This window comes from Pezoporus wallicus, unplaced genomic scaffold (genome assembly GCF_028554395.1).
Source record: "Pezoporus wallicus isolate ANWC-B61680 ecotype Strahan unplaced genomic scaffold, APGP_CSIRO_Pwel_v1 contig_14319, whole genome shotgun sequence".
Lineage (NCBI taxonomy): Eukaryota > Metazoa > Chordata > Aves > Psittaciformes > Psittacidae > Pezoporus > Pezoporus wallicus.
The window spans coordinates 79,513-100,199 of NW_026635426.1; the positions used below are offsets into that span (position 1 = coordinate 79,513).

Here is a 20,687-nt window from a genome sequence, read left to right on the forward strand (position 1 = left end):
TGAATTTATTTCTCAGGGAGTTTGTCTTGGTATCGAAAGTCTGTTCAGTACACTGAAGGAGCTGACAGCAGGTTTGGTTGTTCTGAAGTGCTGTAACTTATCAGTAGTGCTCTGTAATGAGGTATAAATTTGTAGGCTAACAAATACGATACAAAAGACTGAAGATAATTTTTTTTTTTCTCATCGCTTGTGCTGTTTTGGATATTTGAGTTTTAGCATGACAAAGGTAGTTTTTAATTCTAGTGTGGCTAGACACGGAATATCATCAAATTGCATGATCATGGTGTGAAGGCAACAGTAGGTAGAGATAATACGGGGTGGCATGGGATAGAAAAAATTAGACTGCCAAATACCATACCACTGCCCTATCTTCAAAGGAGTTTGAGTGAAGCAGAGTTGTAAGAGGAAAGTTGTAAGTTGCTGTGTTTCACTGATTCTTTCCCTCTAGTTCTAGAACATTTTCATTATTTTCTTTTCCTATTGCAAGTAGCTGTTTCTAAGCTCAGGGGGGCAATTTTAAGTCTTTTTTTTTTTTCTTGTAATTCATTTTGTATGTTTAGTTTCACAGGAAGTGTCTTCCTTAAATACATTGATTTATTTCTTGTATGCTTTGGAGCATTTTTTTTTTTTTATGACCACACATCTTAGCTTGGGGAAATACGAAGGGTTTTTTTCAAACAACTCAGGTTATGTATTAATATGTCAGAGAACATACAGCTATTGATGATTTGTTATCACTTCATACTTCAAGACAAGACATAATGAGAAGGATTGAAAACACCTGTTAATGCCTCATTAGGTTTTGAAAAATTCAGTAAATAATGAATAAAACTTGAACCTGATTCTTAATCCTTGTTTTCGTAAATCATACATCATTTTACATTGCTCCTATTAGCTGGCATCTAAAAAATTAAAATGTACTGTTAGCAAACTGTTGTTGATTTAGCTGTAATGTGACAATCACTTTTTAGTGAAGAAGAGCTAGTCTGGCTACATTATTGTGGAAAGCTGGTTGAGTAGTTTCACTTATTCAGCTTCTACAGAAGAATGGTGATGCCCGGTTTTGATTTTTACTGTGTATGTTACTGTTACTACTCTACTTTTTTTAACAACTCCGCTTGTTTTAACAGCTACCTACTTGTAGTTGTTAAAACATAGCCAGGCTAGTGGCTGAATTTAACAGTCGGGGAGAAATTTCCTCTGCTGCAGTCTTTCTGTTACTTAATATCTGCTCTGCAGAAGCCAGTATGACCACAGGATTTTGGGGTTGGTTCTATTCACAACTTTTCTCCCAACTGATTACTACAGTGTATTGCAATCAGCAGCGGTGCTTTCTTAAACAAAAATATGCTTTGCCGTGTAACACAGTAGAATTAATTTATTTTATAGACTGTTTTATTTTGCTGATTGCATTTTTGTAATGATAATTCTCTAAAGCAGATTGCAGTATTTTTAAGCATTAGCTAACTAGTTTGATTTTGCTATCGTTACTTACCAACAGACTTATGAATTAATCTCATGGTTAAATATATTGGTACTGAGGAGTGGAAAGGATATGCAGTCTCCTAATAATCTAAGTTCTTGAAACTTAAACAGTGAGTCAGGAGGAATTGCTCTCTTAGACTGAACATTATTTCTCCAGCTGGAACTTGGTGTCTTCAGATTCTTGCAGAAATAAGAGTGGAAGATTAGAGAGAAACCGCAAAGTAAGCCAAATACTGCTGTTAAACAAGCTTGATTAAGGTGGAGGAGAAAACAAATACATTAACAAGCAACAAACTTCATTAGCCATCAAATCAGCAGTCTGATCAATATGATCTAATGAAAATGTTCATGATGTTTTTAATAGCACTGATGTTTAGTAGAGACACTTAAGCATGTTTTGTCATTCACTGGGATAATTGAATTGGATGTTAACACACTGCAGTTACACTGCATTATGAAATTGCTGTTGAACTACTGATGTTGAACTACTGATGAACTACTGTTGAACTACTGGAAAATCTGTTATGTATCGGCTTTGTTTCCATACTATGAAAACATTGGTCCATGTTTACTTTTGAACTCTAAAAATTATAAGCATCAAATGTTTATATGGAATGGGAGGGGAGGGGGATTTGTTTACCACAAATAGCGTATGGCTACTTCTGTCCCTCTGTGATTCACATGCTTCATGTTTTCTACCAAATGTTGGCATTTGGTTTTAGCTGTATCCAAAGTATTATTTAGAGTGTCCCCAGACTTGCAATTCATGTTAGAGGCAGTTTTTGGTAAAACCTCTTTTTCCTTTTTTTTTTTTTTTTCCTCCCCTGCTGTTTGCAGAAGAGACGATCAAATCGTCAAGTTAAAAGGAAAAAATATGCAGAAGAAGGAGAAGGAAAACAATCAGAAGAAGAAGCTAAAGTTTCTGCGAAAATGAAAAAGAATTCTGCCCCTTTACCTGCTGAACAGCCTTTACAGTTGTTTGTTGTAAGTGAAAATTGGCTTGGTCTGTAGTGGGAACTTTACATTTGTCTCCAGTAGTTCAGTGAATAAAGGTCATAACTTGGAAGGAAAACATTGCGATTACTAAGTAATGGTTTATTTAATGTGTCATTTTGCTAAGAGCTTGAAAACTGGAAGAAATTACTTGTTACTTTTTTATGATTTTCTGTTCTAAACGTTTGTTGACCTAGCCAAAGTTAAGGATAAGACTAAGACTAGGAATATTTTAAATAATGTGTTAGGCTGTGTAGGCATATGAAGAAGCTCTATGCCACTATTATCATGACTTTTCAGAAGTATAAAATTCTTTGAGCCTATGGGGATCTCTGCTTACTGAGGTTTTTTAAAAAGGAAACTCCTCTCTTTTTTTCCCACCTTTGGGTTTCCACTTCACTGTTCAGCTTGTTCCAGCTACGATAATCAAACTTACTGTTGAGCCATTATAGGTAAATAAAGTGGCAGGTAAGAAACAGGGGAAAAAGTGTTCATGAGATGTTAGGAGGAATGCCAAAGTTTTAAGGAAGGAGAAAACATGGTTGGGAACAAATCAGGCAAGAGGGAAGGTGACTCTTGACTAGAAGCAACCTTTAAAGATCAGTTCTTTATATGTGGAGCCGCAGGTTCAGTCTTGGCAGAGCCAAGTAACCTTTATCTGTGTCACACCTCAGCCATACTGGAATTCGCAGGCATGACCTCATCTACCTGATTTGGCAGCGTGTTTGTTATCTGTGTTCAGAGTAAACCTATTACATTGAGTTTGACACATGCTGGTTTTGTTTTAATTTTTTTTTTTTTCCTAGCCTGTCTGCCAAAATCCTTATTTTTCCATATCTTTATAATGGAATTGTAGCTGTGTCCACTGCATCAGGTCAGCTCAGCAGGTCATTTACAGTGAGTCTGTGTCTGGAAAGCATCAATCACCATTGCTTGTACATTGTGTTTGGCAGGTGACCATTGCATCTGATGCTCTTTGGAAGTGCCAGACTTACTGTACTTTAGCATGCATATAGACGCGGCTTTTAAATTTTACTTCCAGACTGTTAAAGAGAACACTCCTGGTCAACTTTATTGTTGATCTTCCAACAAGCCACTTGTGTTTGAAGGTATTAAGCCTGATCAGCTTGAAGAGAGGCCATTTACTGCAATTTATAATGTCATTTTTTTCCTGGTTTAAGCCTGAATGGTTTGAAGAGAGGGCATTTACTGCAATTTCTGTTATTGCTTCCTGCATTTACAGGAAAATCCAAGTGAAGAAGATGCAGCAATTGTAGACAAAATCTTATCCTCCAGGGTAATAAAAAAAGAAGTAAGTGATTATCATGTGATAAAACTGCTTATTTGAAGAAGCGGTTTGTATCTGTCATTAAACATTTACCATGAGTTTGCTTTCCTAGGTATCTGCTGGGATGACAGTAGAAACAGAAGAGTTTTTTGTAAAATACAAGAACTAGTAAGTACTAAAAAGTTGTTTCATTGGAGGTATTATCTGAAATAAGTATCTTATACATCTTCTAAAGTTTTGTATTGTTGAAGATTAATTTATAACTAGATTTTGTCATCTTTAGATCTTTTTCTTTATAAATTTAATCCTAAAATTGCTAAGAATCTTTATTAGATTCTTAGTAATAACTTCAGAATTACCAGGATTGTGAAACCAGCGCTGACCAGTAAGATGTCAGCCATTACTGCGAGAACAACAGAATTTTTAGAGAAGACAATTTTATTAAATTCATCAGCGGCTATGTGCCTCAGGCTAATTTTAATTTCATGAATTTAAATCAGAGCTATTTTGTGAACCTGTATTAGATTTAGTGTCATACATTTAGGAGAGGTTGATGTAGGAGTTGGTCTTACTGTTTTAAAAAGGGAAAATACCTCGTAACAATAGAAATGATTTTACGTCAGAAACAGGAAATAGAATAAAGAAAAGGAATTTTTGCCATGTTTTCCTATTTTAAATTTTATACCTAACTTGCTGTCACTACTCAGTTCTTGATGTTGAAAATACAAGCCCATTTTCAATTCTACATATGTGAGTAATTTCATTGGATTCTTGCTAATAAATGTGATTTCTGTGAGAGTCTGGATTCACATGTTTCTGGAGACCATTTAGCTCTTGTTTTCTGAAATGGTAAAGCCTGTCTTTCCATCTGAGAATAGGTAACACCCAGCAGTAGCCCTTCTTTATTGCTATCATACCTTTAGAAAGCTTAAAACGTGGTGAAAACATATTAAAAAGAGGGGGGTGAGGGAGAGAGATCTGTACTTCTGGCAAACCAATCTGACTTCAGGAAGGCTTGCTTTGGATGCAGTTAGATGCGTAGGTACTGGTGCTCATGCTTCCCTCCTTCCTTTGACTATTACTTTGTGCTTCTCTCCCAGCCCAGTCTTATGACCTGTTCCTTTTTGCCATGGGCTTATCTATGTAGTGCAGCAGTACCTGTGAAGAGATATTCACATGTAGTATATGAAAAAGATCCAGTATATTAAGTACTTTGTATCTCTGGCTACTTTCTGATAGAGTTGTCAAATTTTAAACTTGATTTATTTAAGCTCACACTCGTTTCTCTGCTTAGGACACATGAAATAAATCTGTGAATCCAGAGTTCTATGGATCCTAGCCCAAAAGCACTGCCTTAACTAGATGTTCTAAGACAATTATTTGGAAGAATAAATCTTTGATGTTTACAGTGAATTCTGTCTTAAATGATAGAATGTTCTTACAGTGAAAATCTGGTTTATAAAATAGATTATTTTAACTTTATATTAAAAATAGTAAGCTTTTGCTTTCACTAATATGTTGATGTTAATGTAATTTTAGCTCTTATCTCCACTGTGAGTGGGCCACAGAACAACAGCTTTTAAAGGATAAAAGAATCCAGCAGAAAATAAAACGATTCAAACTAAGGCAAGCACAAAGAGCTCACTTTTTTGCAGATGTGAGTATAAAATAGATAACTAAGTAAGCTTTTTTTTCCTTGTAAAATTGTGATTAAGGGCTTGCTTTTAGGTAGAATAGCTGGATGTTGATCAGTAGAAATTAGCCATTGGGGTTGATTTTGGTTGCAGCCGGTTGAGCTATTTTTGTTTCAAGTAATTTTTTTAAGAGAAGAATTTTCTGGAGTTGCTGGACTATTCTGACATGCATGCTTAAAATTGTGACTGGGTAACTACTTAAAAGTGATAAGGAAGGGAAGATTGTTAGTAGGGCTTGTTTCTCTACAAGAAAGACTTTTACAAGACAGCACTTAATCCCTAAATGACTACATTTTCCGTTTCAATGCCAGATACCTCCTCAGTGCCCATTGCCAAAAAGCCCTGAGGGGGGAGTATCTTAAAAAATGCAAGTGCAAAAGCCTTGGTTGTTTCCAACTGCCAAATTCATTTTGCATACGATGAGACTTGGTCATATATCAGCATTTTTTTTGTCTCTCTGCTGATCTTACTGCTCTTGCATTGCAGATGGAAGAAGAACCTTTTAATCCTGACTATGTTGAAGTAGATCGGGTATTAGAAGTATCTCTTTGTGAAGATAAGGACACTGGTGAGGTAAATAAATCTTAGAGCAAGTGAAGAAGGTACACCTCCAAGTAGTTTTTGATAACAGTGGGGTTTTTCTAGCAGATTTCAGAATAGCACCTTAATGATTTCAAGCTTCCATAATATTTTTAATGATACATGACAATCTTCCCATTTGCTATGCTGTTCATGTATTTTGCAATAGAAATCAGCTTGTATTTGTATTGGTATTAATAGGTCATACAATAGTACTTGAAGTACATCTTCTGGAAGGCTATTACAGAGCAAACACATAAGATCAGAAAACTAAAGAAAACAGAAAAGCAAATCAAGCAAATAAACTGCTTAAATTCAGAAAGAACCTGAAGCAGGCATAGAGCAAAACTGACAGTTGCTGATTAAGCCTGGAATAGCTATGATGCTTATTTTGTTCTTCTAGACAGCAAAATGAATAGATTTTTATCCAGTGATTTCTGTGTTAATCTTCCTAAAGCAGGGTTGAGAGTTGAAATTATTTTTCATTGTATGCAGCAAATTTGCTGTTATTACACTTTTTAGGAAAACGTGTATTGTTATCGTAAGACTTTGCCCAAGATCATGGAAGTTCAAATTTTATTTAATTTTTAAACATTTTATTTACTGAATCTAAATAAGAGAATCTGCATTGATTCCATCTTTTGAGACTTTTCCGAAATTCTGGCTGACCTTTAAAGCTTTCTATTTTGTCGAGAAGACTTTTGTTTTTGAAACTTAAGAAAGCTCTTTGGTTTAGGTAGGTTGGTTTGAACAGTGGAGGAAGTGTTCTGGGTAGCACCTCTCTAGTCTAGTAAATTCTAGTTTGTGGAAATGTGGAAAACATCACAAATGTAGTAATTTATCTTTCCTAAGACTAAGATCTACTTGTGGATAAGTGGAATTAAAAAGTACTGCAGGGGTCTACAACAAGTAACAGAGAAACTAAGGGTAAGTAAGTAGATAACAAGATACAGTATTTTAAATATTATCAGAAATGTGCTTCTGTCCCCAGCTCTCATGCTAGCTAGTTACTCAAATACTAAGGCATATTAACAGTCTGTATACTAAATTAAAAGCTGATAACATTCAGAATTTTCTTCTGCAGCCTGTTATTTACTATTTAGTAAAATGGTGTTCGTTGCCATATGAAGACAGTACGTGGGAGCTGAAAGAAGATGTAGATCAAGCAAAAATAGAAGAATTTGAACAATTGCAAGCTTCCCGGCCTGACTCCAGGAGATTGGTAAAATTACACCTAATTTACTTGTCTGTCTTAGCAAATTGGATATGTTTTTTCCAACTTTAAGCTTCTGTGTTAAAACATCAGGCTTTTTGGCATTCTGTGTAAAGGTTTTTTGTGCTTTGTTACTTATGAATAATTATATTTTCAGGTATGCATAGATAAATACTCTAATTTGTTACTCTATTAATGTTTAGGAAAAAATATTACTATATAGCTATAACTCACTTTGAGTGAGGAGCAGTACATTGAAACTGGTTATCACAGACTCTAAACAGTATTAAGACGAGGAAACAGAATAAACATCCTTTACATAATGAACAGGGTTAAGTCTTGTGCTTTGACACTGAAAGAAATTGGCAAACGAGATCTGTCAAACAGATTCCGTAATTACTTCCTGTTTTTACTTTTCTTCTTGTCGTAAATGGCTAGCTGAAAGGAAGAAAATTGCATCTAATAAATGTGTTTTATCTTTAAATTATGAATCTTCTGTCTTACAGAGCAGGAGAAAACAAAATACTTCTATTTGAAGTCCTGTATGTCATTGCCAGAGTGAGACGAGTGTTGTGTGTGGTGTAGTACCACACTTGTTCTAACTTACTTTATACAGCTGAATACTCACAGTGTTCTCATCTGTCGGCTTTTTTAAGTTTTTGCATCTATGGATAATGACAGTAGTCACGACTAACATGTTCACATTATATTTAGTTAATTTTTCTAGTATTTATTTTAAATCCTGCCATTTTGGCATGTGGGAAGAAGGGCTTTTTATACCTCTCTGTTGCCATATTTGGCTTTGAGAGAAAAAGATGACTAAAGAGCTAAAGTGCACCTGTACAACTGACAGTCATCTTAGCATCAACAACAAGTATTTTCTGTTCCAGGCTCCAGCAACTGCAAGAAAGTGTTTGCTGTCAGCAGCCGTGCGAGTGGGAGCGTGGCTGTTCCTGATGTGGGGGAGTGGACAGATGGGTGTTTTGAGAGAGGGGAGGAAGCCACAACTGCTAGGGAGGGGCAGCTACAGCTCAGAGATGGGTGTCAGGTGATGCTGACATTGGCAAGAAAGAGGTATAAAATTCAACTCTGAAATTCAGAGCTGGCAGATCAGGCCACATGAGTCTAGAGTGAATGCAAGCTTTTATAAAAACTTAGAAATGGGGGGAGTGCAGCTGATCATAAAAGCTCATAACTAAAAATATTTCTCTTGAATGTGTGGGTTTCTTCAAGGTACAAAGCAGAAGCTATTCCAAGAGAGTGTTTTCCACTAGAAATCCTACCTTATACCAGTCAAGAACTTCAAAATTTCTCTGCTCAGTTGCCTGCTAAGCTAATGGCCAGGCCGTTGAGTCTCCAGGCTTGGGAATTTGTGTGTGTTTATATAGCTTCTCAGCTTTCTGTTAGCTTGCTAGGGACATTATGATGATATACCATGATACTGTTACAGTCTGTTTCATCCTGTCCTTTGCATCATGATCTTGCATGGGCTTATAACGTCTTCCATCCAATCTCACGGTGAAGTAGATTCAGGGAACTAAACCACTCACAAGTATACTTGTTTATATTCTTGGTGTTAGCTTCCTGAATCAGCTGACTGTGAGATGGAGTGATCAGAAGTGACCATGGCAAGTGCTAGAAAGAAAGGGCAGGATCACAGCAACTCGGTGCAGGTTGCCCATACAGCTTCAGGGTAGTGCCAGCAGCCAGCATTACTCAGACTTTGAGGATTTTGGTAGTCGCAGATACTCAGTTATAGGACAGCTTTTCTTAGAGCTTCCAGAGTGAAACTTAGTATGTTCTTGAAGTTTCTTGTATAGGTGAATTAGTGTTTCAAATTGCCAGTGCCAAGCTATTTGCATTCCTAGTTTTAGATATCAGTTGCTTGATATTATTAATTTAAAAAGTACTACTTTATATTGATAAATAAATGCAAATTTCAGGTTTCCACAGACTATTAAATTAGTAAGTAATGTTAACACCTTTGCAGTTTTAAGGTTGAATAATTGCATTCTAAATCTAAGTTGTTACACTTTGGAAATAATGGGTTAAAACATTTTGGAAAATAAAGCATGTACCAATTTGCACATGTATTAATCTTTCCCTTAAAGGACCGACCACCTCCAAACTCCTGGAAGAAGATAGAACACTCCAGGGAATATAAAAATGGCAATCAGCTCAGGGAATATCAACTGGAAGGACTTAACTGGCTCCTATTCAACTGGTACAATAGGTATATCCATGGAATGTTTTTTAATGTAAGCTTTAAACCCGCATGGTGTGAACCAGTATTAAGGAGGATGAGTACAGCTTGAGTTAAATTTATGTTAACCTCTCTGCTTATAGCTCAAAGGTTGTCTTACAGCACAAAGGTTGTAACTGGAAAAAAATAATTTCTATTCCTTTGGGTGTACAAGTATGTTTTGAGCCACAAGAATAACAAAAAGGAAATCTTAAAAGACTATAACATAATTGAAAATACATTTTCAAGGCCTGTGAGGTAATTAAAGCAAAAACCAACTTCCACCAAAGTACAAGCTTTCAGAATTTTTTGAACAGTTTGGAAACTCTTGTGTATTTCAAAATAATTTCTAGGATAAGTTCTAATAGAGTTATCTCTCTTCAAAATTACCCAAATAAAGGTATGTTTCTTCAAAATTAAGGCTAATAAATAATTGTGTTTTCTGTGTTATAAACTAAAGGTAACTTTTGTTAAATAATGCTGTGATACATTAATGGGAATATAATAGCCTTCGAGATTTTTTTTTTCCCAGAACAATGTATTTTCTTTGTATCTAAATTGGATTTCTCTTCATGAATCTTCCTGCTTGCTTTATTTCTAAATATCAGTTGCCTGTCCTCTGTAGAGATGATGTCAGAGAGCATATGATTTCACCATACTGTTTATTTTAATTCTTAGTCAGGCACTACATAGCTGTGTGAGCAGGTGTGCAAATAGCTTGAAGGGCTGGAACGTATGGCTGAGGGTGAGCACCTAGTGGTATTTCATATGGTAATGTGGTTATATACATCTGTCTGAGTTCTGGAAACAAGAAGGGAAATTTGGCAGTAATGCTATGATGTGTTCCTTTTACGTGAGTGTAGCTGAAATACTTTCCATCTGTGACTTTCAGGGAATCTTCATTAATTTCTAGCAGTTTTGTCAAGGTTAGTGTTAAAGATAGGAAATCTGATCGATTTGAACTCCATTAATTAGGGCCAGTACAGCTCTGAAAGAATACTTTTTGAATCTTTTTCTAGGAGAACCTAATGGAATATTCTCAGGTTTTGCCAGTGCTAAACATGATTGAAAACTTGTAATTTTGTGTGCTGAGTTAACTTAACCAGGAAAAGTTTGCAAGCATCTTTTATAGTGCCCCAATTTTGACAATTTGACAACCTGACTTTGTTTTTATAAATTGCTCGTTTGAGTGATAGCTTTAGTGTCTGTACTTTCTCTGATGCTAATCACAAATATATTTTGTTTTCAGGCGAAATTGCATTTTAGCGGATGAAATGGGTCTTGGCAAAACCATTCAGTCAATTACATTCCTCTATGAAATCCTCCTGGCTGGTATAAGAGGGCCTTTTCTGATCATAGCTCCGCTTTCCACCATAGCAAACTGGGAAAGAGAATTTCGCACGTGGACTGACCTTAATGTTGTAGTGTATCATGGAAGCATGATCAGCAGGCAGATGATTCAGCAGTATGAAATGTACTTCAGGGATTCACAGGTAATCTAATGAGACTTGTACGCTGTAACCTACCCAAAACCTGTTTCTGGTAGTAGTAGTGAAATCATACTTTACGTTATCCATACATACGTCTTACTGAAGGTCATTTTATATTACATGTGTTAGTTAAGCTTTTTACATGCCAGAATCTTTAGCATATCCTTACTGAGTAAATTTTGTGGAAGTGGTTGCAGCAAGATACAGGTTGTTTTTAGCATGCTGAGTAATTCTGCAATTGAATAGCAGTGATGCTGGTACTTGTGTGGAGATTAAAATGTGCACAGATGGTTGCAGTTGGGTCCTGAATATGAAAAGCAGTGAGAACAGAAGTACAGCTGATTAAGCTGTACATCACCTTTATGTAGCTGTTGATTTCCTTTTCCTGTCTTTGTCTGTGTACAGTTTGCTTTACTGCCTGGAATACTTCACATTAAATGACATGGAAAACCCCTTGAAATTTGACTCTTCTAAAACGTTGGGGGTTTGGTTTTGGTTGTTTGGTTTTTTTTCCCATTCTGTATATTCTGTATAAATAAAGTTTTTATAAATCATGACTGAAACATTGTAATTCTACAGAACTGATAGGGCTCAAAACACTCAAAGCTCTTCTTTTTTAAGTAGTACTAAATATTAAAATGACATTCTCATTCTCCAGTGACGTACTGTGTACTGCCATATTGAAGGCCTTACATATTCTCATTGTCAGACCAACCAAGTCGAATAAGCTGGGTAAAAAGCGTTCATTTAGTCCTCAGGTGATACTTATATTACTTACTGTATGATTGCTAAATGTAACACTGTCATATGTTTCAATTGAATGTAAGGCTTTTCCTGTGATACAGTCTTTCAGATTTTCCCAGGGTTAAAAAAGTGATATTATTTACATACACCTTTTTGAGACAGTTCTGTTAGATGGTTGTAACTGTAATTTAAAAGTGCTTAAAAGTTTATGGTTGGTTAGACAATATTGGATTTGTGGCTTTGGATAATTACTCATTAGTATTAATTACAGAGTTACAGAGATAAAATACATGTGTATGGAATGACAAAACAACTTATCCCACATCTGGTGATAAAACTTCAACAACAAAAATCTTTAAATACATTTGAAGTAATGTAACAACTTCCGTGTGTTGATGAATCTCTAGGGACGTATCATTCGAGGTACCTACAGATTCCAAGCCATTATCACAACTTTTGAAATGATTCTTGGTGGGTGCCCAGAGTTAAATGCAGTTGAGTGGCGGTGCGTTATTATTGATGAAGCTCACAGACTGAAGAACAAAAACTGCAAACTCTTGGAAGGACTAAAATTAATGAACCTTGTGAGTAACATTTCACTTTTGGGGTTTGATTCCTGTTAAGTACAATATGATAATAAATGACAAGTTTTGTGCAAGTTTTAAACAAGTTCTTTAACAATAAAAGCAAGTAGCAGAGTTTAAAGAGGAATTATTGTCTAGTCCTGTAGTTAAGGTTTTATTTAACTTAGTGAAATATTTTAAAAAGCAGATACTGCCATGAATCTTGAGGCTTCTGTTGCATTACTACAGGATCCACAGTGACTAGTTTTGCATTGTTTAATTGACTTTATTACTTTGATACACTTGTTGCTAAATGTTCTCAGTAGTTGTTTGCTTTCTGATACATGCTTGGCATGTATATTTTCCACACAATAGGGAGGATTATACATACATGAATATTACAGGTGCAATTGTTCAGTCATTTCTTCATTACAGATGTAGGAAGTCAGGATTTAAAGAAAAGCTAGTAGAAAATACTGTTGTTCTTGATAAGTCTGTTTATCTGTATTATGTGTGTACTTAGTTACACGCAGAACTGGTATTTTCAGGTTTTGACACTCAGACTTAACACAGAAGTTTTTGCAAATATGTGCACGTATGGTCATGTAAGTTTTTTGTTTCCTATTGTAGGAGCATAAAGTGCTGTTAACAGGTACCCCGCTGCAGAACACAGTAGAAGAACTATTTAGCCTCCTTCATTTTCTTGAACCATTGCGGTTTCCTGCTGAATCTACATTCATGCAAGAATTTGGAGACCTTAAAACAGAGGAACAGGTATTGCATAGTGCATAAGTTCACTTTGAGCTTCAGTGTGTAAAAGTGACTTCCCTGAAGGGAGAAGTTTTGTTCTGGATAGTAATGGTTCTTGATTCCTACCCTCCCTTTCACTTGCCATGTGTCATCTGTAACATCTTTTGTCATGCAGTTCCTCTGAACTGTGCAGGCAGTAGAAATCAGTGAAGTATGATATTTTATATTAAAGAATTACTTTTACTTTTTTGGGCCAGTTTTGCGAATTTGGCAACTAGTGAGAATAATAAGAATTGAAGTTTTCTGCTTTGCAGGGAGAGCCTTTGCAGACAAATGTTAAAAAGGTACATTTTTTTGAGTACATTGAAAACATTTTTCAGTCATTTGAGGTTAAAAATAAGGTAAGATGCCACCTGGCAATTATTTTATGCAAGTCTAGGAAAAAAATTAATGATACGGAGATCAAAATGTTTCATTAAACTACGCTATTACTTTTCATGTTCTGACAAACTGCTGTATTTCATTTAGGTTCAGAAACTACAAGCTATCCTGAAACCTATGATGCTCAGACGATTAAAGGAAGATGTAGAAAAAAAGCTGGCTCCTAAAGAAGAAACTATAATTGAAGTAGAACTAACTAACATTCAGAAGAAATATTATCGTGCGATTTTGGAGAAAAATTTTGCTTTCTTATCCAAAGGAGCAGGACAAGCAAATGTACCCAACCTGGTTAACACCATGATGGAACTCAGAAAGTGTTGTAATCACCCTTATCTCATCAAAGGTAAATACATGCTAAAGACTGATGGAGTTCATTTATTTTATTTATTTTTGAATTTACTACTTTTGTACATTCATTTAAAATATATCAGAACTTTTATTGTAGTTTTTAAACGCTTTCATCAGATTTTCCAAGGAGTGGATTAGGTGGAAGCATGTTTTTTATAAACATAAGGCAAAGTTGTGAGGCGGTTGCATATTCGAAGCCTGAAATGTGAACTTGTTTTGTAGGACTTCACAGAATATTTAGAAGCAGTTATCTCATGGAAATATTACATCTCTTTGAAAGCAGTATGAAAAATTCCTAGAGCTAACTTTAAATGCTTCTTGCAAGTGATATGGTCTGTGTCTGTCTTTATTGCCTTTCCCAATTTGTGTGGTTTTCCTGCTTGCAAGAAAATATACTTTAAGCTCTTGAAGTTCCTGCTATGATTTCAGTTGTAGTAGGACTTCAGAAAAATCACAAGATCATAGAATAAACTAGATTGGAAAAGACCTTTAAGATCATGAAGTCCAACAGTATTCAAAATATTGTCTTAAGATTCATGTCCCATTTAAAATATCACAGAGACAAAAGAACTTGTGGTTCTTTTTTTTTTTTTATACAACGCATAAGAACAAGTATTTTCATTTTTGTAGTTGTGGGGGTTACCTCTTTCTAGCTGTACTAGAACATGCTCTGTGGTGCTCTGCTTAAAAACTTAAAGACTACTTAAGTACTACTTATAGAAATAGGTGTTCTTGCTAGACTTTAGATCCATCCAGAACTTTGCTCTGTCTCCAGCAGTGACTAATAGGGTGATATTTAGAGTATAGGCACTGATTTAGGTAACCTAGCCTTCTAAATATACGGAGTATTTGTGTAGATACACCTATAGATAGAGAAATAAATTTTTTAATAGGTGCTGAAGAGAAAATCCTTGGGGAGTTTAAAGAAACATACAGCCCAAGTGCTCCAGACTTCCATCTGCAAGCAATGATCCAGTCTGCTGGTAAATTGGTTCTTATTGATAAACTTCTTCCAAAAATGAAAGCAGGAGGCCACAAAGTCCTTATCTTCTCTCAAATGGTACGCTGCCTTGATATATTGGAGGATTACCTTATACATAAAAGGTAAGATACTGCATATTCTGTCTCCTATATTATACTGTTCTCTGTGGGCATATCTTTGAATATTAGTGCAGGATCGGTGATTACACCACACCAAAGGTGGGAAATTTTTCTTTCTGACTAATCACTGTAACTTGCTGTAGGGACTTCCCACTTTTTCACCAACAAATTAAAACTTTGGAAAACTAAAGAGAGGTTGTTGAGTAAACTATGTGCCTTTGTCTCCACATCAGGAGAATAAAACTCCTTAACACCAGTGTAACAGTAGAAGCAGTCAGGTGCTAGGTGGAATTTCCACAAATCAGGCACACCCAGTGCTGATTTCATTCTTATGTTTATGCACAAAAATTACAAGGTAGTACATTCCCAGTTACAATGATTGGTTAGTGATTTGCATACAATAATATCTGTAGCATCATTCTGTTACTACACTTGTGCACGGGAAGGGTCTTCACCTGGGCAAGGGTCTAATCAATCTGTGGGTGTGTTTTTTAGTAGTATAATGAAGGCGGCTTACATAAGGTCACCTTTAAAGTAAGTTTTGTTGCCAAGTTGGCTAGATAGATTTCTACTTTGCCAGGTTGTCACATAACTCATCCTATATACAATAGACTCTGGGTGCTTCGGTTATGCTCTAGAGAGCAAGAACTAAGGCTAGCATATCACAGAGAACAGGGACTTAAAGCAACACAGCATCTGATTTCAAGTAACACAGCACACCATGCTGATATAAAGGCTAACTTCTTAAGTCAGGATGTTCCTTTAGATAACTGTAACAAACACAAAACATAGAAAGATGCAGTAAAACTTAAGATAATCTGCAAAACCGTCAGTTTGTTTCCTTTTCTATTAAATGTTTTACTATGTATGTACTGTTTATACATTGCCTGTCAGAAGGCAAGTAAGTTCAAGCTCAGGGTTGCTCATCCAAACCCTGGAAAGCATACAATGTGTTTTTCATTTACATCTTGTTGAACTTTGACCAGACAGGGGTAATGCAGCTCCTTATTCCTAGCAGAATTTAAATACAAAATGGTAAACAACTGGAGGCTTGCTTCTTATTAATGTAAAAATAAAATTTTGCTTCCCAACTCTCCTGAATTATTACTGCTTTGAATTCTGGAGCACAACTGAACTGCTAGCCATAAAGCAGCTCCTTAGCTTGGCTTTTGCTGTCACATACAATAGCACCATTTGTTTATATTGTTGACTCTATAGAAACCTAAGAGCTTAAATTTAAACACGTGACTAAATAATACATGTAAAGCTTTAGCACGTAAAATCTCACCTTAACCTTGATTAGAATCAACTGTTGCTATATCAACAGTTGAAAAAAATATTAAAAGGCACAGTTCTGGGTTTTTAATGGTCTAGTTGTTGGTATGTACATTTTGCTTTGAAGTGTGTATTTGTCAGTAAACTACCTAGTAATATAGAGTTAACACATTAAAAAATAAAAGTCAGTGAAAATGTCAAGCCTTCCTGCAGTGGATACTGGAATGTATTAGTAGATTATAGTAAAATCTCCTTTTGTGAAGAATGTATATAACTTCTATGCTTCTATGTTTTTTGTTTCATAAAGCAGTCTATTTCAACTGTGAGCTCAACAGGTTTTGTATGCTTGATTTTAATAGACTAATTTTAGAGTAGTGTATGGAAAATATTCTGTAAAATAGTAACATCTAGACTAGTGCATCGTATCTGCAGGTAGAATCTTCTGAAATCCATAGGAGGTAAAACTTTCTCTGTGCTACTGTTTGATTAGAAATGTTAGAGTGCGCACATGATTAGACTTCATCCTTAACAGAATTCATGACTGTAGGAGGTGGCTGATTGCCAGAACACCTGTGGTCCTGTGGATGCTGTGCCATTTTTTAGCAGATTAGAAGGAAAATGGTTTTGAGGCTTTTTGACCAGTAGATACACATTCAGCATCTTATTCCATATACAAGTTACAGAAGTGTTTGCTCCCTTTTTAGGTGTTTCACTTGATTTCAGAAGTTTCAAGGGAGTCTTTGTAACTATCAAAGATCAGAAAAATGACAGTTCTATTTCAGGCTTTTAAATTTACTGGGTTTACTTTAGGAAGCTCTGGATTCATTGATGCCTTGATAAAGGCTGTTAGAGGTGCTGTCATGTCATTTTTGTTCCATTTCTCTTAATCTTGACAGAATCAATATGCAGTTTGTCCAGTGACAGCTCACTAGGGACTGCTTTCAGCTGGTTACTTGGCTGCTGCTAACACATGCAGACAACTTGGTATATAATACAAAAGTTTACTTTTCTGCTAGTGTGATCTCAAGGCGGGGGGATCTAATCATAGCAGCATGGGAAAAACTTGTAAGTGTCCGCATGTGACTTCAGGTGATGGTGTGTTTTAATGCAGCTAACTAGCCTGTCAATATGTGTTTCCTAGTATGTCTAATCAGGTACTTACTTTAGTGAAGGAAGTTCAGAACTATTCTTAAAATGCTCCCTGTTTGGACATGCTGATGTGTATTGGTACTACACACATCCAAGTTCTGTCGTGATTCCTGGTTATGTTACCCTCTGATAATCAGAGTTAGTTGATACACTTTTATTCACTGTAAAGAATAAATATGCAAGCAGGAGATCTGTTCTAATCCCTCTTTGTGTGTGTGTGTGTGTATCTGTGGCAATTTTCAGATACTTATATGAGCGAATTGATGGGCGAGTACGAGGCAATCTCAGACAAGCTGCCATTGACCGGTTCAGCAAACCAGATTCAGACCGTTTTGTTTTCCTTCTATGTACCAGAGCTGGTGGTTTGGGCATTAATTTGACTGCAGCAGATACATGTATAATTTTTGATTCTGATTGGAATCCTCAAAATGATCTGCAGGTAAATTCCTTTGAGCGTAATGGTGAAGCCTAAAAAGTTGAAACAAAAATTGGTCACTTGGAATATTGTCTCCATTTTGAACAAGCATCATTTTAGAACGTTCAGGGTTTTTAAAGCTTGGAATATTGTCTCCATTTTGAACAAGCATCATTTTAGAACGTTCAGGGTTTTTAAGGCCCATGTTTAATGTTTCTTGATGAATACTTCCTGCTTAGATGGGAGATGTCTTCTCGGTTTGGTTGTATTCTAACGTTTTCTTTCATGTTGATTACTCTGGGAAAGCACAACACAGGTAAACTAAGTCAGTGAGTTGATAAAACCCCTAAGACTTTGACTCTTTGAACTGGGGGGTTAGATTTTGCATATACCGACTAACACAGTTCGTGGAAATAGAGCTGTTTAGTTAAAGTATAGGAATAATATGTTTTAAGAAACATAATTTGAATTAATCAAATCTAGGAGTTGGTTGCTGAAATTGAATCCAGTCTCAAGTCACAACTCCTTTACCATTTATATTTGGAGATCAGATAAGTTAAGAACTAGCATGTCTTTTTATGTAGTGTTACTGCAAGAGAAATACCATCCAGTAGCATTCAGCACAGATCATTTATCTGCATTTACTTATCGCACTGTTTTTAGAAAACTGTTCACAATGCAGAAAATGTCTAGTAGCTTTCATGTACTTATGTGAGTTGTCTTCATTCTGAGTTCATGTTGTTGTTCATCAGATGTTCATCTGCATTACAACAGAAAAAATTTCTTAATAGTGTCTTATTCCTAGATAAGTCTAAATTCTTGCTGCTGTTCTGTTCTCCCTTCAAAAGGCTCAAGCCCGTTGTCACAGGATTGGTCAGAACAAAGCAGTGAAGGTCTACAGACTGATAACGCGGAATTCCTATGAAAGAGAGATGTTTGACAGAGCGAGTCTGAAACTGGGACTGGATAAAGCTGTCTTACAGAGTATGAGTGGAAGAGAAAACAGTGTTGGTGGTGTATGTAGATGTTTCTTGAAATAACTTTCTTTTTGCTTTGGTAATCATGTGGGAACTATTTTAAATTACAAAAGCTACCATTTCTCTGTCATTTGCATTTGGGTTATGCAGACTAACAGTGTAATTGACATAATTTTATATGTAGTCACTTACTCTGATAAGTCTTGCTATTTCTTGCTTCTTAAGGTCCAATGTAGATAATGTCAAAGTAAAAACAAGGAGAAAAGTTTTGCTTTGTTTCCTTGTATCTTCTCATATTAACATACTGTGTTACTTTAAGATGAGATTTGCATCTAGTACTAAGAGGTAATTTTCTTAAATTTGTGTTGGAACAGCCAAAACAAAAAAGACACATATTTGTAAAAATGTGAACTGTAACCACAGAAGAAGTTATTTCAGCTGCCAACCAGACTGTTCTCTTAGCTTTTAATGATCCAGATTTTAAGTTTATAAATTGTAAGGCAGAGTTCAGTTGCAGAAGCAGTGAAAAGGAGAATAGAAAAGACTGTGGGGAATATTTTCATTAACTGTCTAAAACGTATTTTATTTGCTCAGATCCAACAACTCTCTAAAAAAGAAATTGAAGACTTGCTTCGAAGAGGTGCATATGGTGCCATTATGGATGAAGAAGATGAAGGCTCTAAATTTTGTGAGGAAGACATTGACCAAATTCTGCAGCGTCGTACTAAAACTATCACGATTGAATCAGAAGGAAGGGGCTCCACATTTGCCAAGGTGTGGGAGCAGCAAGTTGTTCTTTGACAGTACAGAGCTGTAAATGTAACCAATGTTGTAAGGCTTATGCTTTCGAAAAAGAAAAGTCATGTTTACTTGTATTTAATATATGTGTGTGTGTGTGTGTGTTAAAAACACATTTTTTTGCGTTCTTACAACTATCTGTTTATACTAACATGCACATAGCAAAGTCAGTGATGCACATACAGATTGTGTAAATGCCAGATGCAAAGAGCACACTTGAGCAAAGATGAGTAACAGCGATGTGCTGCTTTTTGAAAAGGCTAGGATTTGTGTTAGATAAAATGGACTGCATTAACCAAGACTATTAAAACAGCTTTGTTTATAGATCTGTTTTTATTCAAGTACATTAAGTAGGGGAAAATGTATGTAAGACAATAATAAGATGAAAAATTGTCAGGCTTATTTTAGAAATGCCTACGCATTGGATATAGTTTGAATCTTGAACTTTGTGGTAGGAGTTTGAAAAGCAAAATATAAAAGCTTCTGAAATAGTAAGGGGTAGAGAGAGTGTGTAAACTTATATATATATATACATGTGTGTGTGCATGGGGAGGGCTGAGAGTGTTAGGTCTTAGGAGCAATAGTCTAGAATAAAATTGGACTGACGCTTTGTAATTTTTGTTGGGGAGGAGAAAAACAGTAATATCATAGCATTCAAAAAACCTATGCTGGAAAATTGGATGAACAGAACAAAAGGTAAGTTTGGACTCCTTAATTCCCAAAGTAATTATAAATGTGAATCAGAACAAAAACAAATTCAGGTAAATTAAAATTAAAAAATAAAATTAAAAAAAATTATAACTTAGCTTGTAATGGGGGTACTTCATGAATGCAGTTGTGTGACAGTTCTACCTCCTGTCAAAGGCAAAGCAAAAAAACCTTGTAAGAATGCAATGTATATATATCACATTTAAAATAGTATTTATCACTTAGATTCTCTTGTCTCCTGCCTGTTGTGGCTTAAATGAGAAACAGCCTTCTAAAGATGATCATCATCACTGTCTTTGTTATCAGAAGACTTAGGAATTTTTACATGTTTCTGCTTCTTTTCCAAAAGCAGTGAATTAAGGGGTTTAAAATGCCTTCTGAAATTAAGCTTGTTCTGTGCTCTCAGGCTTTGATTGTTGGTGGGTTAAACACTC

General features: G+C 35.6%; 1 protein-coding gene across 2 annotated transcripts in view; it reads left to right on the plus strand.

Annotated features, from left to right (window-relative positions):
* Nucleotides 1-20,687, plus strand: part of LOC130607094 (chromodomain-helicase-DNA-binding protein 9) — an 81,167-nt gene that overhangs the window by 37,574 nt on the left and 22,906 nt on the right. For both annotated transcript variants that reach the window (XM_057423911.1, XM_057423921.1), the window contains 15 exons: nucleotides 2,323-2,469; nucleotides 3,722-3,790; nucleotides 3,879-3,934; nucleotides 5,306-5,423; nucleotides 5,947-6,033; nucleotides 7,124-7,261; nucleotides 9,364-9,485; nucleotides 10,744-10,987; nucleotides 12,136-12,312; nucleotides 12,922-13,065; nucleotides 13,570-13,825; nucleotides 14,724-14,934; nucleotides 17,599-17,794; nucleotides 18,619-18,786; nucleotides 19,342-19,521. In XM_057423911.1, coding sequence (XP_057279894.1) covers nucleotides 2,323-2,469; nucleotides 3,722-3,790; nucleotides 3,879-3,934; nucleotides 5,306-5,423; nucleotides 5,947-6,033; nucleotides 7,124-7,261; nucleotides 9,364-9,485; nucleotides 10,744-10,987; nucleotides 12,136-12,312; nucleotides 12,922-13,065; nucleotides 13,570-13,825; nucleotides 14,724-14,934; nucleotides 17,599-17,794; nucleotides 18,619-18,786; nucleotides 19,342-19,521 — 2,313 coding nt within the window. The remainder of the gene's footprint in view (nucleotides 1-2,322; nucleotides 2,470-3,721; nucleotides 3,791-3,878; nucleotides 3,935-5,305; nucleotides 5,424-5,946; nucleotides 6,034-7,123; nucleotides 7,262-9,363; nucleotides 9,486-10,743; nucleotides 10,988-12,135; nucleotides 12,313-12,921; nucleotides 13,066-13,569; nucleotides 13,826-14,723; nucleotides 14,935-17,598; nucleotides 17,795-18,618; nucleotides 18,787-19,341; nucleotides 19,522-20,687) is intronic.